Source organism: Pleurodeles waltl, chromosome 5 (assembly GCF_031143425.1).
Source record: "Pleurodeles waltl isolate 20211129_DDA chromosome 5, aPleWal1.hap1.20221129, whole genome shotgun sequence".
In the NCBI taxonomy this organism is placed as follows: domain Eukaryota; kingdom Metazoa; phylum Chordata; class Amphibia; order Caudata; family Salamandridae; genus Pleurodeles; species Pleurodeles waltl.
In genome coordinates this window covers 48,343,831-48,360,474 of record NC_090444.1, presented here as the reverse complement: position 1 = coordinate 48,360,474, position 16,644 = coordinate 48,343,831, and the positions used below count along the sequence as shown (strand labels likewise).

Sequence of the window (16,644 nt, the reverse complement as noted above, 5' to 3'; positions counted from 1 at the left end):
GGTTTCAGCAAGATTCAACATTCCTCCAGGTCAGTATGTGGTTTGGTGTCCCCTTGTGGTTCATTGATATCTTGATTATATTTGAACCTTCAGATGTCTCTTGACAGAGATAGTGTTTTCTTCATAGATTGATTCCCTTCTGGGCCTTATCTTTCACATTGTGTCTTCTCTTTTCCCAATAATGATAATCACTATCTGACCCAAATTGATTCAATATCTTTGGGCCAAAAATGGAGGCAAAGATTCATTGGACATAGATTTCCACTGTTTTATTCTCTGTACATTGTTGAGCATCCAGAAATGCTGATATTATTTCTCTGAGATCTGGTCTCACATTGCTCCAATTTCTGAAAACAAATAACGTCAGCTTCACTTCCTTGAAATAGGTAGCTTCTCATCCCCTGTTTATACCAACAGAGTGACACAAAGAGAAAGAGATGGTGAAAGAAGGACAGCAAAAGAGAGAGAATTGCAATTTCAGATTCTGATTGATCATTGTGCTATTCAGGAAACACAGCTCTTTTTAAAAGACGTGCATATCATATCTATGTTAATAACAAAGAAGTATCATTTTGTAGTGTTTTTTTTTCTCTTAATGGAGTTAGCTTTCCATTCCAAAACATTAATAGTACAACTCGAAGCAGTGACATTTATTAAGAGAAAAAACTCAGGAATAGTACTGTGCAGAGAATTACTATATTTTTTGTATTGTTTTTTGTTGTGATACTGTTGGGCTTGGCTAGTGCTCAGATGTCATTGGCTGATGAACCAGCATGGTAGTGGGTAAAACAACTGAGGTGTTTGAACAATCAGGAAACATGAACTGGAAATAGAACAATGCTCTCCTTTAATTCTTTGACGTACAACTTTGAACAAGTCCTTTTAGAAGTCCTAGCTGCTCCTTTGAAATGCACATCTATTATACACCACCATTACAAAACATCATTATATCAAGATTAGTGTGAACCTCCAGCCGCTGCTGCTCATCTGAAGGATTCTTTTCCTAAAGATCCAGTGGTCTATGTTTAGGAGCCTAGTCCTCCTCAGGGACTGGGAGCCCTGCAAGCAAGAAAGAGGGAAGCTGAGTCAATGAGAACTGATTTACACTTAACATTGAAAACACATATCCATTTCACTCTGCATGAAAATGCACAGTGTATAATAGTATTCTGCATACCATGGCATCCCTAATTAGCAATGCTAAGCATGTTTACAGAGTAAACTCATGGAACAGTTTTACAGTACAGCCACCATGATTGGTCTTGACAGTGTATACAATACAGGTTAACTTTAGAGTGTAGGCAAATCAACCATGACAGGGTTTGCAAATCATTATATTTGATCTTTTGGTTGTAGATGTTTTTTTTCACAGATTTGGAAAATTGTATTTCACAACAATCCTTGCTTGCAAGTCAATATCTATTGCATGACACATGACATACGCATTCAATGAATGGTGGAGTGACAGTTACACATGGGAACAGTAGTAGCACTGTATGTGTAGGCAGTGTTGAAAGCTTGACAAAACCCTCTTCAAATTCTAGGCCAGGTCAATGTCAATATTTATCAATCGATCATATTTACTGCTATTTTTAAAACAGAAGAAACACAGCTCTATGCCTACAACCTTTCAAGCCGGACGCAGCAAATGCACTTAAGAAATATATAACACAGCTTTGATGCCACAACCCGGGGGCTGGCAGCCCAACTAGTTGCTTTGGAAATTGTAATTGAAATGACAGAACAACTTCCCGCTTTTTACCCATTCTGGCTCACCCTAGTAGTCTGTTCCTCCAAGTGTCAATCGAACGGTTGCCCTTGCCCCTCGCACATCCAATGAAAGGAGGTGTAGATTTAGACATGAGGTACCAGGTCAGCGCTCCACCCTAGTAGATGTAAGACTTTTAAGTATGTAGAGCAAGTGACTTCATTAAATTCAGAAGACAGTATCTGAGTGAAGGGTGCCCATAGGGTGGAAAAGTCTGCGACCAGTTGCTTCGCTGCCAGTGTGAACTTCTCCATCCCCAGCAAGTGCCAGAGTTTATGCAGCCAAGAAGTGTGGTTGGGGATCCTGTCTGTGCCCCAAAATGAGCAGCTCTGATGGCCAGAGCCATCTAGCGACCTTTCATTGAGCACAAAGAAAATGTGAGTGGATTAGAAGGGCAGAGTACAGTGTATGTCGGTAGTCTAGGAATCTATCATTGGAATGCCTTGTCTATTTTGTCTAGGATGCCACTCCAGTATCGTTGCAACTTGGGGCAATTCCAAAGCAGGTATAGTAGTGTGCTTGTAATACCCCACTCTCTCCAGCAAGTAGCCAGTTTGGAGTGGTCCCATGAGTGTATCCGCGCAGAGGTATAATACCAGTACGAGGCAATTTTGTATGCTGTCTCCATATCCGCCACACTGTAGGCGGTATGATGAGCCCTATAGTTGATGTCTCCCCATTCTGCATCCGATAGCTCTCTCCCTATCGTAGCCTCCCATCTTCGCTGTCTGCGGTTTTGGGCACCTGCGCTAATGTGGTTAAGTGTGTGCAGATCTCGGCGATCAGTTGTTTGTAGTCCTGCTTAAGTATTACCCATTTTTCAAATGGTGTGAGACGTCTTGCGAAACAGAGGGCTGAAGCACCCAGTGCCTACCTCTAAGTTTGTCATTCTGTCTGCCTGCAGAAGCCCACAGTCTTCCTCTAGGCGAACAGCAAAGAGAATTTATAAAGTGCAGCTAATCACCCGCCCGCAATGGTATCTAGACGCTGAGGTCCAAGCTGCTTAGGTGGCAACAGTTCAAAAGCCAGGTCTTGAGTCCCCATCTGAGTTCCTGAAGAGAGGGTGAAGTATGGAGATAGAAGGGAGGCTGTTTCTGGACTTTGCAGCAATGAAGGAGAAGGAGAGTCCTCCTTTGTTGCTTCAGCAGATGCAGGGGGGTGCAAGCAAGGGAGGTGGATTGCAGGAGTCTGGAGGGTAATGGAAGCTTAGGCGTGATTGATGTAATGAGTTCCTTGGTTGTGCAGGTCTTTGTAGGCGTGAGTCAGAATCTTGAACTGGCATCACTTGTGGATGAGTAGCCAATGGAGTTTCCTCATGTGAGAGGTGATGTGGGTCTATGTAACAATTTTGCGGAAGAGTTTGGCTACGAGTCCCGAATGGCTGAATGTTCTGCAGTCTCTTCAGGAGGTCTGTGGTAATTCCTGTGTATAGTAGGTTGCTGAAGTCCAAGCGGCTAGTGACGAGGGCTTGAGTGATGGTACATCTGGTCATGATTGGGAGCCATTTGAAGACCTTTCGGCGCATGCGACGCGTGAGGAAGCAGGCAGAGGAGACTGCATTGATCTGGTTCTTCATGGTGAATTTGCTGTCCAGGATGATGCCAAGGATGATGTTCAGTTTATGGTTTCTGATGTTGGCCAGGGGGGTCATGTAGGTGTCAAACAGAGTAGGGCTTGAGGATGAACCTTGAGAGATGCCGCAGATGATGTTCTTGGGCTCCGAGGTGAATGGTGGAAGGCGTTTCCTCTGTGTTCTTTCGGTGAAGAAAGATGCGATCCATTTGAGTGGGTCCCCTTGGATTACGATTTGATGATGTGTAGGGGCACACAGTATTGAAGGCCACTCAGAGGTCCAGAAGGATCAGAGCAGCCGCTTCTCCCTGGTCTATGAGGGTTCTGATGTCTGTAGCTTCAATCAGGGTGATTTCGTTACTGTGGTTCATGCGGAATCCGGATTGGGGTGCATCTAGAAGATTGTTGTTTTTGAGGTATTCTTTGAACTCCCCTTTATAGTCCTTGAGCCAACCATGCTATTGGTACCACTTGAGGGAATGGGTTCCAATATAATTTATTGGCAAGGCATGGACACCTAAAGATGGAAAATATGCAATAGCAAGTCCTAACGCTTTGCCTTTTGTGAGTTACCACTCCACTCCCAAGATACCTTGATGTAAATGTTTTCATAATTTTTATTATTGTGAATTTTATTTTTAAAAATTGCAATTACAGTAAATGTGCTTATATAAATTGATAATAATTATAATAGTACTTATGATTATATTAAATATACCAAGTAAAATTTATATTTTTTTTTATTAATTTATTTTTCCAGAGCTGGTGGTAAATGACCAAGCAGCATCATGAAGAGGACTGAAACAAGCACAACTACTCCCTCTGATGATCAGGGTATAGTTAATTTATGGTTAACTTTCCAACATAGAGTTACACTAACGGGCCCACAGGACTACACATTACGGGAAACTTTGTTAGAGTCAGCTCAAGTAAGGACTCATGTTCCACTGTTAGACATTGCGAGAAATGTGGAAAGCAACACGGTTCCTCAAGTATTTTTCCACAGGAAGTGCAGGATCCTGTTTACCGTGAAGAGAGATTTACAGCCTATTAAGTGAAAAGCTGAAGCAAGTGTCAGTGGTGGTGATGGAATGAGTGAGTGCACAGGTAAACACTTAAACAGAAGAACATCATTAAAGTCAACCGTCTATGCTAAAGTATGTGTATTTTATGGAATGATAAAATGCTATAAAGGAACATCAATGCGTGAGAAATTAATCAAGGCCATGGAGCTTAGAGTTGACTAGAGGCTTCAAGAGTGTGCAACCATTAATAGTGATTCAAGGGTCTTAGCAGCTTGTCATAGGAATGTAGGGCCACATGGACAAAGCATTTTTCTGGTTGCAAACGGGCCGATTAGCAGAATCGGCCAATTTGGGACTAGAAAAATGCTTTTTGGGATGTACAATGCCCAAACTGAGATTCATCAACTTGTTACCAAATCACAATTTGGGTTTTGAGATTCTGTATTAAGAAGGGGCATGTTCAGGGCGTCCCTTCCTAATATTGAATCTAAATGGTATGTATGATTGTTATGTAACTGTGAATGTGGTCACAAAACAATCGCAGTTAGAACCCATTTCAAATTGGTGCTAACCAATTCGCAAAGGGGAAGGGGTCCACAAGGGACCCCTTCCCCTTTGTGAATGCATGCAAAATAGTTTTTGAATAGCAGGCAGTGGTCTCATGGACCACTGCCTACTCTTCAAAAATGAAACTGAAACGTTTCATTTGATTTATTTTTAAACGCAGCCCATTTTCCTTTAAGGAAAACAGGGTGCGTTTAAAAAAAAGATTGCTTTATTTAAAATCAATCACAGACGTGGTGGTCTGCTGACACCAGCAGGCCACCATCCCTGGGATTTTTGCGATTCCCGATGTGTCGCAGATTGCAACCTACCTCATTAATATTAATGGAGTTTCCTACATTTGGAATTGGGATTCCCGAATTGGATTCGCATTAACTCGCAATCAGGGAATCGCAATTCAAAATATATGTACATGTGTGTCTTAGGGGCTGCAGAAACCCATTTTCATGCATCTTATTATAGGAACTATACAAAGGTTAAAGTAAAGGAGGAAGATCATGCATCTAGCATTCAAACCGCTGATCAAGACAAACATATGAGAGATAAAGCATATGATGAACTATTTCATTAGAATAGAACTATGATTATTACTGACAAAGAGGTAATACATGTGACAGCTCTGACTGAAAGACGTGAAACCCTCATGGTGCAGAGGAATACAGGGAAAGGACAAATCAACCAAGAAGCATACCAGAAAAAAATTGGACTCTGAGTTCGGCGACAGCCTCCACGTATTCCAAGACAACCAAGGAAAATGAATAGCCAACCCGATAGTATTGTGTTACAGGACTTTGTAAGAGAAAACCAGAGTTTGAAGAGAGAATTATCAGTTATGAAAAGGTTAAGGCAACAGACAGGCACAAGATCATTGATCGAATATCATCACACATAAGAACAATTATTAAAACATACTTGACATCAACACCATGTCCATATGATCCATAGGACGTCGATAAAGATTCATTTACAGTGGCTGATTACCTTAAGCGGTTCTTACTAGGACTTCTGACTTTTGATGCAATTGCTGCTCCCTTACACCATAAAAAGGCTGACAATGTAGAAATCATTTGCACTCTAAAGCGACTAGGTCATGGGATTTAAATACTCACAACTGGAAGAAAATGATAGCGCCTTGTGTCTTCAGCAGCTTGCTGCTACCATAAATGAGCAAATTGTTCTTCCAGCCGACAGCCAGCCTCATGTCTTCACTAACGAAGCCTGAAATAACACTGATAGGGCGAAAAGACTCTTACTGGTAAGGGGACAACTCATTGAGTCAACGGTATGGCTGTGTAGCTCAAGTAATATCCCTACAAACTTTTAAAGCTCCTCTCACAAGCACTGAGAAACAAAGTGAAGAACATTGACCACCACAAATACTGAAGAATTGTTCATGTATGTTTCTGGTGAATGAGTTGGCCCTCAGCCATTGATGACAAGTACTGAAGTCATGCCAGAATGTGTTGCCCAATTGAAGCTTGCACAAAATAAGAACAGAATCTGGGTTGTAATAAGACAGAAAGCGAGCCTCGCACAGATGATACCAATTTGGAGAGGATTTAACATCAGTACTAGAGACCTAGTTGGAGTATCACAGGATTACATTGGCTACATACCCATCATAAATGCCCCTGCAACTGAGTTGACAACTGTTTATGAAATTTTGAAACAGTCAGAGCTGATTTTGGCAAACTCTATAGTGCTCATGGTTCAGGCACTCTACGCAAAAGCAAATGAGATCACATAGAAGCATAAAGCAACATATGACAAAATCATTCTTTGAATGGCCACCTTTCACACTATTTGCAATATCATGTCCATTTTTGGAAAATGCTTTGAAGATGCTGGCCTTCACAGCCTTTGCATTGAAGCAGACATGATAGCACAAGGATCAGTAACATCAGTAGTGGAAGGTCATATGTACATTCATGCAGTTCAAGTACACAAGTGCATGCATGAAGCTATATTAATTCTGGCTTGGTTGGAATCTATCCCCTGGGATGGAGAAGAATTACAAAAAGAACATTCAGTTAGTCCACTCCTTCATTGAGGATGTTAATTACTTTACAGCAGACCTATGCCAACAGATATTAGATGACCTATTGCAGAATGCCGCCTTTTTCGAAGTTAAACAGCTTTGGGATGTATTCCTGGAACATCTTCGTCATGCCAAGGGGGATCTCTCTGCATTTTGGATGCCGTATGTGGATATTGTTGAAAATGACTTACTGGCTCTGCTGCGAGCTGCTCGAGAAGGAAATTGGCATTCACATCTTACTACCATACGCTCTATGATCCTGTGGTGTTTTGCATATGACAGGATGAACTACTCAAGATCTCTTCCTGTATACTATGCTGAAATTACATTACTTGCAGGGAAACATCCAGAGATACACCAAGCTTTATCAATGGACTCTTTTCAGTTCAACTTTCAGTTAATCCGTTTGTATTAATTTGGTAATCAAGCAATAGAGGTAACAGGCAAAAAAGACATACAGACTCCGGGTGGTACGACAAGGTCCAACCACAAGGCGATGCTGTGAAAAGATATTATATGACAGCTGAACACAGAAGCTCCTTTTTGGGTCAGATAAAGGAAATCGTCCATAGCAAGAGATCAGATCTCACTCACACAGACCTACATAAGTCACTAATTGAAAAAGATGAAGATACTGTTACAAGAGCTGTTAGTCTGGTTCGAAGCTGGAAAAACCCATTTATTGGGCCTCATCATCTCATTAGTCTCTCCACTGAAAAAAGGCATCCCAAGACATAGGTGGTCATTACAACCCTGGCGGTCGGTGTTAAAGCGGCAGTAAGACCTCCAAAAGGCCGGCGGTAAAAAAAATGGAATTACGACCGTGGCGGAAACCGCCAACAGCGATAGCCACTTTAACACCCCAACCGTCACGGCGGTACAAACAAACAGCATGGTGGTCACCGCCAACAGACAGGCGGAGGACAAAGTACCGCCCACAGAATTACAATCTACCAATCTGCCACCTTTTCCGGGGCAGATTCACCGCGAACACAGGGGAAACAGGACTTCGAAGGGAAAACGCTCACCTCTGCATACCCCACGAGGAACCAGGACGCCATGGAACCAGAGCTCCACATTTTTCCAGCCTTTATCTTCTTGCTCCTCTACCAGGAGCACGAACGCCGGTGGCGAAGACCATGGTGAGCACTGCACCTAGGACACAGGGAAGGGGGGAGGGACAAAACAGTGACACACACACGCAACACGCAACACTCCCACCCTCACCCACTACAACACTCACACAAGTACATGTTGATACATTACAGTTACACCCCCAACCCCCCTGGAAGAATGCAAAGACAAAAGGAAATGAGGTGACCGATTGTAATATATTAAATTTCAGTATTCAAATAATATACATACACTATTTTACAAATATATACACCAATAATATTAGTCCAAGGTATTCCACCCTTAAAGTCTGTGGACCACTGGGCTCACAATGCATGGGCGAGGCCCACACAAGATACCCGAACAAGACGGAGAGAACACTGCAGGGGCATCAGATAGAAATAAAACAGGCACCTCAGGGGGAAGGGAAAGGGTGGGCACCTCAGCCGGTTGAGTGCACAACACCAAATCCACGAGGGGGCCCCATGCCCACTGTTCAATCCTGGGGAGTGCCAAAGCCTCAGTCTCACAATTCTCTACAGTGGGTGGTTTGCCCACTGTTCAATCCTGGGGAGTGCAAAGCCATAGTCTCACAAGTCCCTACAGTGGGTGGTTTGCCCACTGTTCAATCCTGGGGAGTGCAAAGCAACAGTCTTTCAAGTCTCACAAGTGGGTGGGTTGTCCACTGTTCAATCCTGGGGAGTGCAAAGCCACAGTCTCTCAAGTCCCTACAGTGGGTGGTTTGCCCACTGTTCAATCCTGGGGAGTGCAAAGCCACAGTCTCTCAAGTCTCTACAGTGGGTGGTTGGCCAACTGTTCAATCCTGGGGAGTGCAAAGCCACAGTCTCGCAAGTCTACACAGTGGGTGGTTTGCCCACTGTTCAATCCTGGGGAGTGCAAAGCCACAGTCTCTCAAGTGGATAACAGTCTCCACTGGTTCTGGAGGGGGCCTTGTGCCCAGAGTGCTTCATCCTGCCAAGGACAGAGGTAGTGGATGCATTTCTCCGCTGGTTCTGGAGGGGGCCTTGTGCCTAGAGTGCTTCATCCTGCTCGTGGCGGCCTCAGTAGCGTCAGAGCTTTTGGCGCTCATGGGTCTGCGGTGCTTGTGGCAGCGGTGTCCTTGGCAGCGGTGCTTGTGGCGGCGGTGTCTTTGGCAGCGGTGCTTGTGGCGGCGGTGTCCTTGGTAGCAGTGCTAGCGGTGGCGGTGTCCTTGGCAGCGGTGCTTGTGGCGGCGGTATCCTTGGCAGCGGTGCTCGTGGCGGGGTGCTCTTGGCACTGGTGTCTTTGGCAGTGGTGCTCGTGACGGCGGTGTCTTTGGCAGAGGTGCTTGTGGCGGCAGTGTCTTTGGCAGCAGTGCTTGTGGCAGAGGTGTCCTTGGTAGCGGTTCAGCTGCTGGCAGTCCTGTCTTGGGCAGCGGGGCTGCTAGCGGTCGCCTCCTGGGCAGCGGGGCTGCTGCTGGCGCTCCTGTCTGGGGCAGCGGGGCTACTGCTGGCGGTCCTGTCTGGGGCAGTGGGGCTGCTGGCAGTCACCTCCTGCGCAGCGGGGCTGCTGCTGGCGGTCCTGTCTGGGCCAGTGGGGCTGCTGCCGGTCACCTCCTGGGCAGCGGGGCTGCTGCTGGCCGGCTCCTGGGCAGAGGGGCTGATGGCGGTCTTCTCCGCCGTGCTGATCTTCCCAGACTTGCCGGTTTTCCTGTGCCCCTTTCCCACCTTGGAAGGTGTCGCAGCTGACTCCACACTCCCACCTGTACTCCTGGGAGCGGCTTTGGTGGCTGTTGTCTTGCCCCTCTCCCGCCGGGCACTGGCCAACTTTTGATGCTTGACAGGTGGGGGACTGTCCTTGCTGTGGCTCCTTGCCACACTGGCTGCCCTGCTGCCTGGTGCACTCCAGAATCCGGTGACTACTGGTCCCGCCGATGTAGTGGCTGAGGTGCTAGGTTGGGACCTGGAGAGTCGGGCCCTAGGAGACTGACGGGGTGGGGGAGGTTAGGGAAAGAGGTCAAGGGTGGCCAGGAAAAGTTTCTTAGGAACACTGGGACGGGTAGATGGAGGGGGTTTAGGAGTGGAGGAAGAGGTTGTGGTTGTAGGAAGTGTTCGTTTGGTGACTTTGGGTGAAGGTGCATGTGCTGGAGGCTGTCGTGAGGTGGATGGCAGTTGGGTGGGTGTGTGGCTGCGTTTGTGTACTTTGAGAGGAGGGCTCACAGACACACTGGGAGAGGACACAGGGGATGTGTGAATGGTAGTGGGGATGGTGAGTGCACGTGAGCGGGGTGTGGTGGTGGGTGTGCTGGTGATGGAAGTAGTGGCTGAAGATGTAGTGCATGCAGGTGTAAGTGGAGACAAGACTGGGAGGGAGGAGGGAGATGAGGAGGAGGGGGACACAATGGAGTAAGTGGATGTTGGTGTGTCTGCATGTGTGTGATGCTTGCGTGAGTGCCTGTGGGATGTGTGGTGCTTATGTTTGCCTAGTCTGATGGTGTGCTTGGGATAGGCTGAGGTACAGGGGATTGGGTCTGGGTGGAGGAAGTTGGAGGGTGGAGGCTAGAGACAGGGACAATGATTGCCATCAGTGCTGAGGCCAGAGTGTGAAAAGCTTGCTGAAGGGCTGCCTGACTAGAATGAATGCCCTCCAGGAATGTATTGGTTTGTTGCAACTGCCTCTCTACACCCTGGATGGCATTCAAAATGGTAGACTGCCCAACAGTGAGGGACCTGAGGAGGTCAATGACCTCCTCACTGAGGGCAGCAGGGGTGACTGCGGCAGGGGCTGAGGTGCCTGTGGCGAAGGAGATGCCCACCCTCCTGGGTGAGCGGGCACGGGGCAAAGGCTGAGGGGCTGCTGGGAGGGCGGTGCTGGAGGGGGGTGGCGGCTGTACCTGTAGATGCGGGAGGCACAGATCGGCCCGCCACCACAAGGGAGCTCCCATCAGAGGACGAGTCCGTATCACTGTGCCAGCTCCTGTCCCCGCCGTGGAGCTCCCCTTGCCCTCCGTCCCACTGGTGAAATCAGACTCCATGATGTCGCCCTCCAGGGCCATGTGGGATGCAGCTCCCTCCTGCTCCGGTGCCACTGCTCCTCCGCCTGATGATGCTAATGCACAAAAGTGCAGGGAGACCACAAAAAGGGGAGGAAGACAGAAGAATGACATGTTAAGTGCATGCATTACCACTACCATTGGTGGACACGACAGACACAGAAGCCCCCTGCACTACGCTGCGCACTTGGGGCCCACATTCAATCCCTGGGACATGGCCTACAAGGCTATGGCCTACAAGGCTATGGCCGATATCTGCAAACATGGACGTCACAGGAGCCTCAGTAGGTGTAGTTGGCACTGTACACAAGTGGGGTTGGGTGCCACAGGGTCTGCCTGAAAAAGGGGACTTAACTAGCATGCTCGCCCTAGCCTAGGGAAACCCACAGCCCACCTCCCCCACCCAGACACCTCCACTGCGTACTAAATCAGCAGAATGAGAGTGTACTCACCCCCTTGTTGCTGCTGTGATGCTCTCAAGAGCCCATCCAACTCCGAATGAGCCACCGCCAGGATCCTGAACATCAGTGGGGTCATGGTGCGACAGGCACCCCTCCCACTTTGGGAGGCCATCCCCAGCTGGGCCTCTGCCGTCTTTTTGCTCCAGAGGCGAATGTCTTCCCATCTTTTCCGGCAGTGGGTGCTCCATCTGTGGTAGACCCCCAGGGTCCAGACGTCCTTGGCGATGGCACGCCAAATATCCTTCTTCTGGTGGGCACTAACCAACAGGAATTGTACAGGGGAAAAAGAAAAGTTATTACCAACTGCCCCGTCACAGTCATTGACCCGCATTCCTACCCTTGCCCTGTGGCACATGCACTCACCGTCGTTTCATGCATGCATCATTCTCCTCCCCCCCCCTATCTTTCATACACACCACTCCACACAGGCATTGCCCATACAGCATGCTCACAGTGTACTTACCTGTTTGTCGGGAGGAACGTAGAGTAGGGTGTACTGGGGGAGTACCCCATCCACTGGTTTCTCCAACTCCTCTGTGCTGAAGGAAGGGGCCCTTTCCCCAGACGCACGAGCCATTGTCTCTTCCAGACTGAGGTCAGAGCAGCACTTGCAGTGTAGGTCCTCTCCTGTCGAAGATCAGGTATCGAGTGATTGAACAGATAGAAAATGGCGGTCACGTCCGCAGCGGTGCATACCGCCACCGCCGGCGTGCATCGTCATTGGCTCCTGGGATCCATAGGGTCCAATGTTAACCAATGCAGAATTGCGCTGCGGTCTTCAACCGCCTACCGTGACGGTGGTTGACTCTGTGCTCGCTGTTGTCCTCCATAGGCACCGTCCGCTGGGACATGTGAGGAGACGGCGGCATCCTCCGGTGTACAGACCGCTGGTGGACCTGTCGACCATGGAGGAAAGACATGTAATCATCACCTACAGGGTTGATCGTGCCACAATCCTGGAACTGTGTGTCCAGTTGGAGCCAGACCTGATGTCAGCTATCCGCCATCCCAGAGGAATCCCCCCTCAAGTGCAGGTGCTGTCAGTACTCCATTTCCTTGCAAGTGGGTATTTTCAAACTACAGTGGCCACAGCATCAGGGATGCCCCAGCCTATGTTTTCCAATGTGTTGTCCAGAGTGTTGTCTGCCCTGCTGAAAAACATGCGGAGCTACATTGTTTTCCCTCAGGTGGAGGATTTGCCTACAACATCATAGGTGCCATTGATTGGACACATGTGGCCTTGCCCCCCCGCAGGAGTGAACAGGTGTATAGAAACCGGAAGAGTTACCATTCCATGAATGTGCAGATGGTGTGTTTGGCAGACCAGTACATCTCCCATGTTAATGCCAAATTCCCTGGCTTAGTGCATGACATCCTGCGGAACAGCAGCATCCCTTATGTGATGGGGCAACTCCAGAGGCACTGTGTGTGGCTACTAGGTGAGCACCTGCAACCAAATCAGTGGGAACAGTTGTCTGGGTCTGGGGATATCCCTAAGAGTTAGTGTGTGTCTAACAGTTGTCCCTCGCCATTCGCAGGTGAATCTGGTAACCCCAACCTGTCTTGGCTACTGACCCCAGTGAGGAATCCCAGGACAAGGGCAAAGGAACACTACAATGAGGCCATGGGTGTATTAGGAGGATTACAGAGCGGACCTTCGGCCTCCGGAAGGCCAGGTTCAGGTGCCTCCATAGGACAGGTGGTTCCCTATTCTACTCACCAAAGGAGGTGTGCCAGATCATCGTGGCCTGCTGTATGCTTCACAACTTGGCTTTGCGATGACAGGTGCCTTTTCTGCAGGAGGATGGTCCAGATGGAGGTGTTGTGGCAGCTGTGGAGCCTGTGGACAGTGAAGACGAGGAAGCAGAAGAAGAGGACATTGACAACAGGAACTCTGTGATCCTGCAATACTTCCAGTGAGACACAGGTAAGAAGACAAACCTGCCTACTACATGCACTTAAACACTACTACCTCTCTACTGTCTGTCCTTTTCACCCAGTGTATGGTCACTGAGTTGTCACTTTCCCTTACAATTTCACAGATGTGGGTCCCACTGTGAGACATCTGCTTTGTTTCCTCATGGACTAGAGCTGTGTGACATAGGTATGTTGACATTACAATTGAAAGAGCATTTTGTCACTGTAATTGCTAATACACATTTTCGAAATCACAGACAGACTCCTGATTGTTTTGTGCTTTAAGGGTGTTTATTTAAGTGCTCAATATTGGAGGGCGTTGTAAAATGGTGAGAGGTGATGGCGGAGGAATGTCCATGGCAGAGTCCAGTCTATTAGTCTCAAGGTGCATTGTCCAAAGGGGCATAGGAAGTGGAGCTGGGGCAGTTTGAGGATGGACAGGGTGACAAGGTGGGACAAAAGGATGACATTCAGGGTGGTCTCATTTCTAGGCGGGGGTCTTTGCATCATTCTCTGTCTTTGTCCTGGATCTCAGGGACCGTTTGCGGGTGGTTCTCCCTCTGCAGGGGGTGGGGTGCTGGTGTGGTAGTCCTGTGTTGGTGCCCCCTGTCCACTAGCGCCGGCGGAGTTGGTGGGCAGTTCATCGTCCAGGCTAGTGTCAAGGGCCCCTTGTTGTGCCACAGTGTCCCTCCTGGTGTTGAGGACTTCCTTCAGCACCCCTGGTGCCCACGGTGGAATTGATGGATCTGAGTTCCTCCCTGAAGCCCAAATACTGTTCCTCCTGCAGCCGCTGGGTCTCCTGAAACTTGGCCAGTACTGTTGCCATTGTCTCCTGGGAATGATGGTAGGCTCCCATGATGTTGGAGAGTGTCTTGTGGAAAGTGGGTTCCCATGGCCTGTCCTCCCCCTGTCGCACAGCAGCCCTCCCAGTTCCCCTGTTTCCCTGGGCCTCTGTCCCCTGAACGGTGTGCCCACTGCCACTGCCCCCAGGTCCCTGTTGTTGTTGGGGTGGTGGGTTAGCCTGGGTTCCCTGTAGTGGTGGATACACTGCTGCTTGATGTGTCCTGGGGACAGAGGTATGGGCCCGCTGGGTGGGTGCTGTGCTGGTGTTTCCAGAGGGGGGAAGCTCTGTGGTGACCTGTGACTGTGTGAGGGGAACCGACTGTCCTGAGGTCCCAGATGGGCCGGGCTGGTCGTCTAGATCCAGTTGGACAGAGCTGCTGTCATCACTGTGGGCCTCTTCTGTTGGTGGTCTGGACATGTTTGGACCCTCCTGTGCGGTGACGTTGGGTGGGGGTCCTGCAGGGGTGTAAAAGCATGATTATTGCATCTGTGTGTGCCATGGTGTGCAATGGGTGGGTGACCATGTACACCAGTGCTTGCATTCCTGTGTGGGACCTTGTGTGATGATGGCTTAGGGGGGTGTATGGTTATGTGCAGTGGCCATGCATTGGTGATGGGTGTCCATGCTTTGTTGTTGCATGCAGGGCTTGGTGTTGGGATGTGTGGTTTGTGATATTGGGACATTTGTGAGGAGTTGGAGTGATGGGGGTGGGAGCGAGGGGGGTATTTAATGGCATGCAGGTGGGTGGGGGATGAAGTAGTTGAAGGTTTGACTTACCAGAGTCCATTCCTCCAGCTACTCCTGCGAGGCTCTCAGGATACAGAATAGCCAAGACTTGCTCCTCCCATGTTGTTAGTTGTGGGGGAGGAGGTGGGGGTCCGCCGCCAGTCTTCTGAAACGCAAGGTGATGTCTTGAGACCACGGAACGCACCTTCCCCCATAGGTCGTTCCACCTCTTCCTGATGTCATCCTTATTTGTTGGGTGCTGTCCCACTGCATTAACCCTGTCCACGATTCTTTGCCATAGCTCCATCTTCCTAGCTATGGAGGTGTGCTGCACCTGTGATCCGAATAGCTGTGGCTCTACCCGGATGATTTCCTCCACCATGACCCTGAGCTCCTCCTCAGAGAACCTGAGGTGTATTTGCCGTGCCATGGGGTGGTGTGGGTGATGTGTGGGTTGGTGTGTGTTGTGATGTGTGGGGTGATATTTAGTGGTGTGTTGTGTGAGGTGCGTGGACGTTATGTGGGTGATGGTATTGTGTGCCTGTGGATGCTTGGTTGTAGATTGTGGTGTCTCTCTCTGGCCTTCTTTCGTGATTTTGGTCGTAGGGGTTTGTGGGTGATGTGGGTGTGTGTTTTATATTGTATTGGGTGTGTGGGAGTGGTGTGTGTATGTGTATCAGGTGTGTGTATTTCGATTTCTCCAATGTGGTAGAGTTTTGTAAAGGTGGGTGTATTTTGACCGCGGCGGTGTGTACCGCCAATGGAATACCACGGTTAAAAGACTGCCGCGTGGATTCATGGGTTGTGATACTGTGGGGGTATTCCTGTTGGCGTGATGGTCAAGGTTTTGTTTTTGCCCGTTTATCACTTACCTTTGGTGTGGCGGACTTGTGTGGGTGTCTAAATTTTGGCGGATTCCGAGCTGTGGGTCATAATGACCGTGGAAGAATTCCGCTGCCGCAGCTGTGTGTTGGTGGTCTTCTGCACGGCGATAAGCGGCTTTTACCACCAATGTTGTAATGACCCCCATAGTTTCCGACATGTGAGTCCTGCTGCCCCTGTCCTGCTAATTAATAAAGACCTTGATCTTCAATTGAGTGTTGCTCATCACCTTGCATTTTAAACCTGCAGCCTGGCATTTGTGAATCTCCCTCCACTCAGGCCAAATACCCAAATACATAAAAGATGAATATCTCAATCCAGTTGTTCCTATTTGGCTATCAATACTTTCTCTTCTGTTCCCTGTCAAGCATCAAGGAGCAGATGTACTTGCTTCACTGTGTTGTGTGCAAGGGTAATTGCAAAAATGCTCCATATTTGTTGCTGTCTCCTTGCGCTTGATCACTGTGTGCTGTCCAGCGCCAACGCAGCCACTCTTGCACCATTGTGCAAGGGTGTCTGTGTTACAGGCAGGATTGATTTTGAGCAGGAAGGGAGACTTTCCTGCACAAAACAATCTTTATTGGAATATTCCTTTTCCTATGTGTGCTGCAAAATGCAGCATAAGTGGAAAAAGTAATTAAGAAAATAAAAATATTCTTCCTAGTCTCTCTTCCTAGGTAGGTGCACAATTTTGGCACAAGCG

At 48.4% G+C, this 16,644-nt stretch overlaps 1 protein-coding gene across 2 annotated transcripts in view; it reads right to left on the bottom strand.

Annotated features, from left to right (window-relative positions):
• Positions 1–237: 237 nt before the first annotated feature.
• LOC138295322 (uncharacterized) overlaps positions 238–16,644 on the bottom strand; it is a 190,151-nt gene continuing 173,744 nt past the window's right edge. For both annotated transcript variants that reach the window (XM_069233543.1, XM_069233542.1), the window contains one exon: positions 238–1,059. In XM_069233543.1, the coding sequence (XP_069089644.1) occupies positions 1,034–1,059 (26 nt within the window). In that variant the 3' untranslated portion in view covers positions 238–1,033. The remainder of the gene's footprint in view (positions 1,060–16,644) is intronic.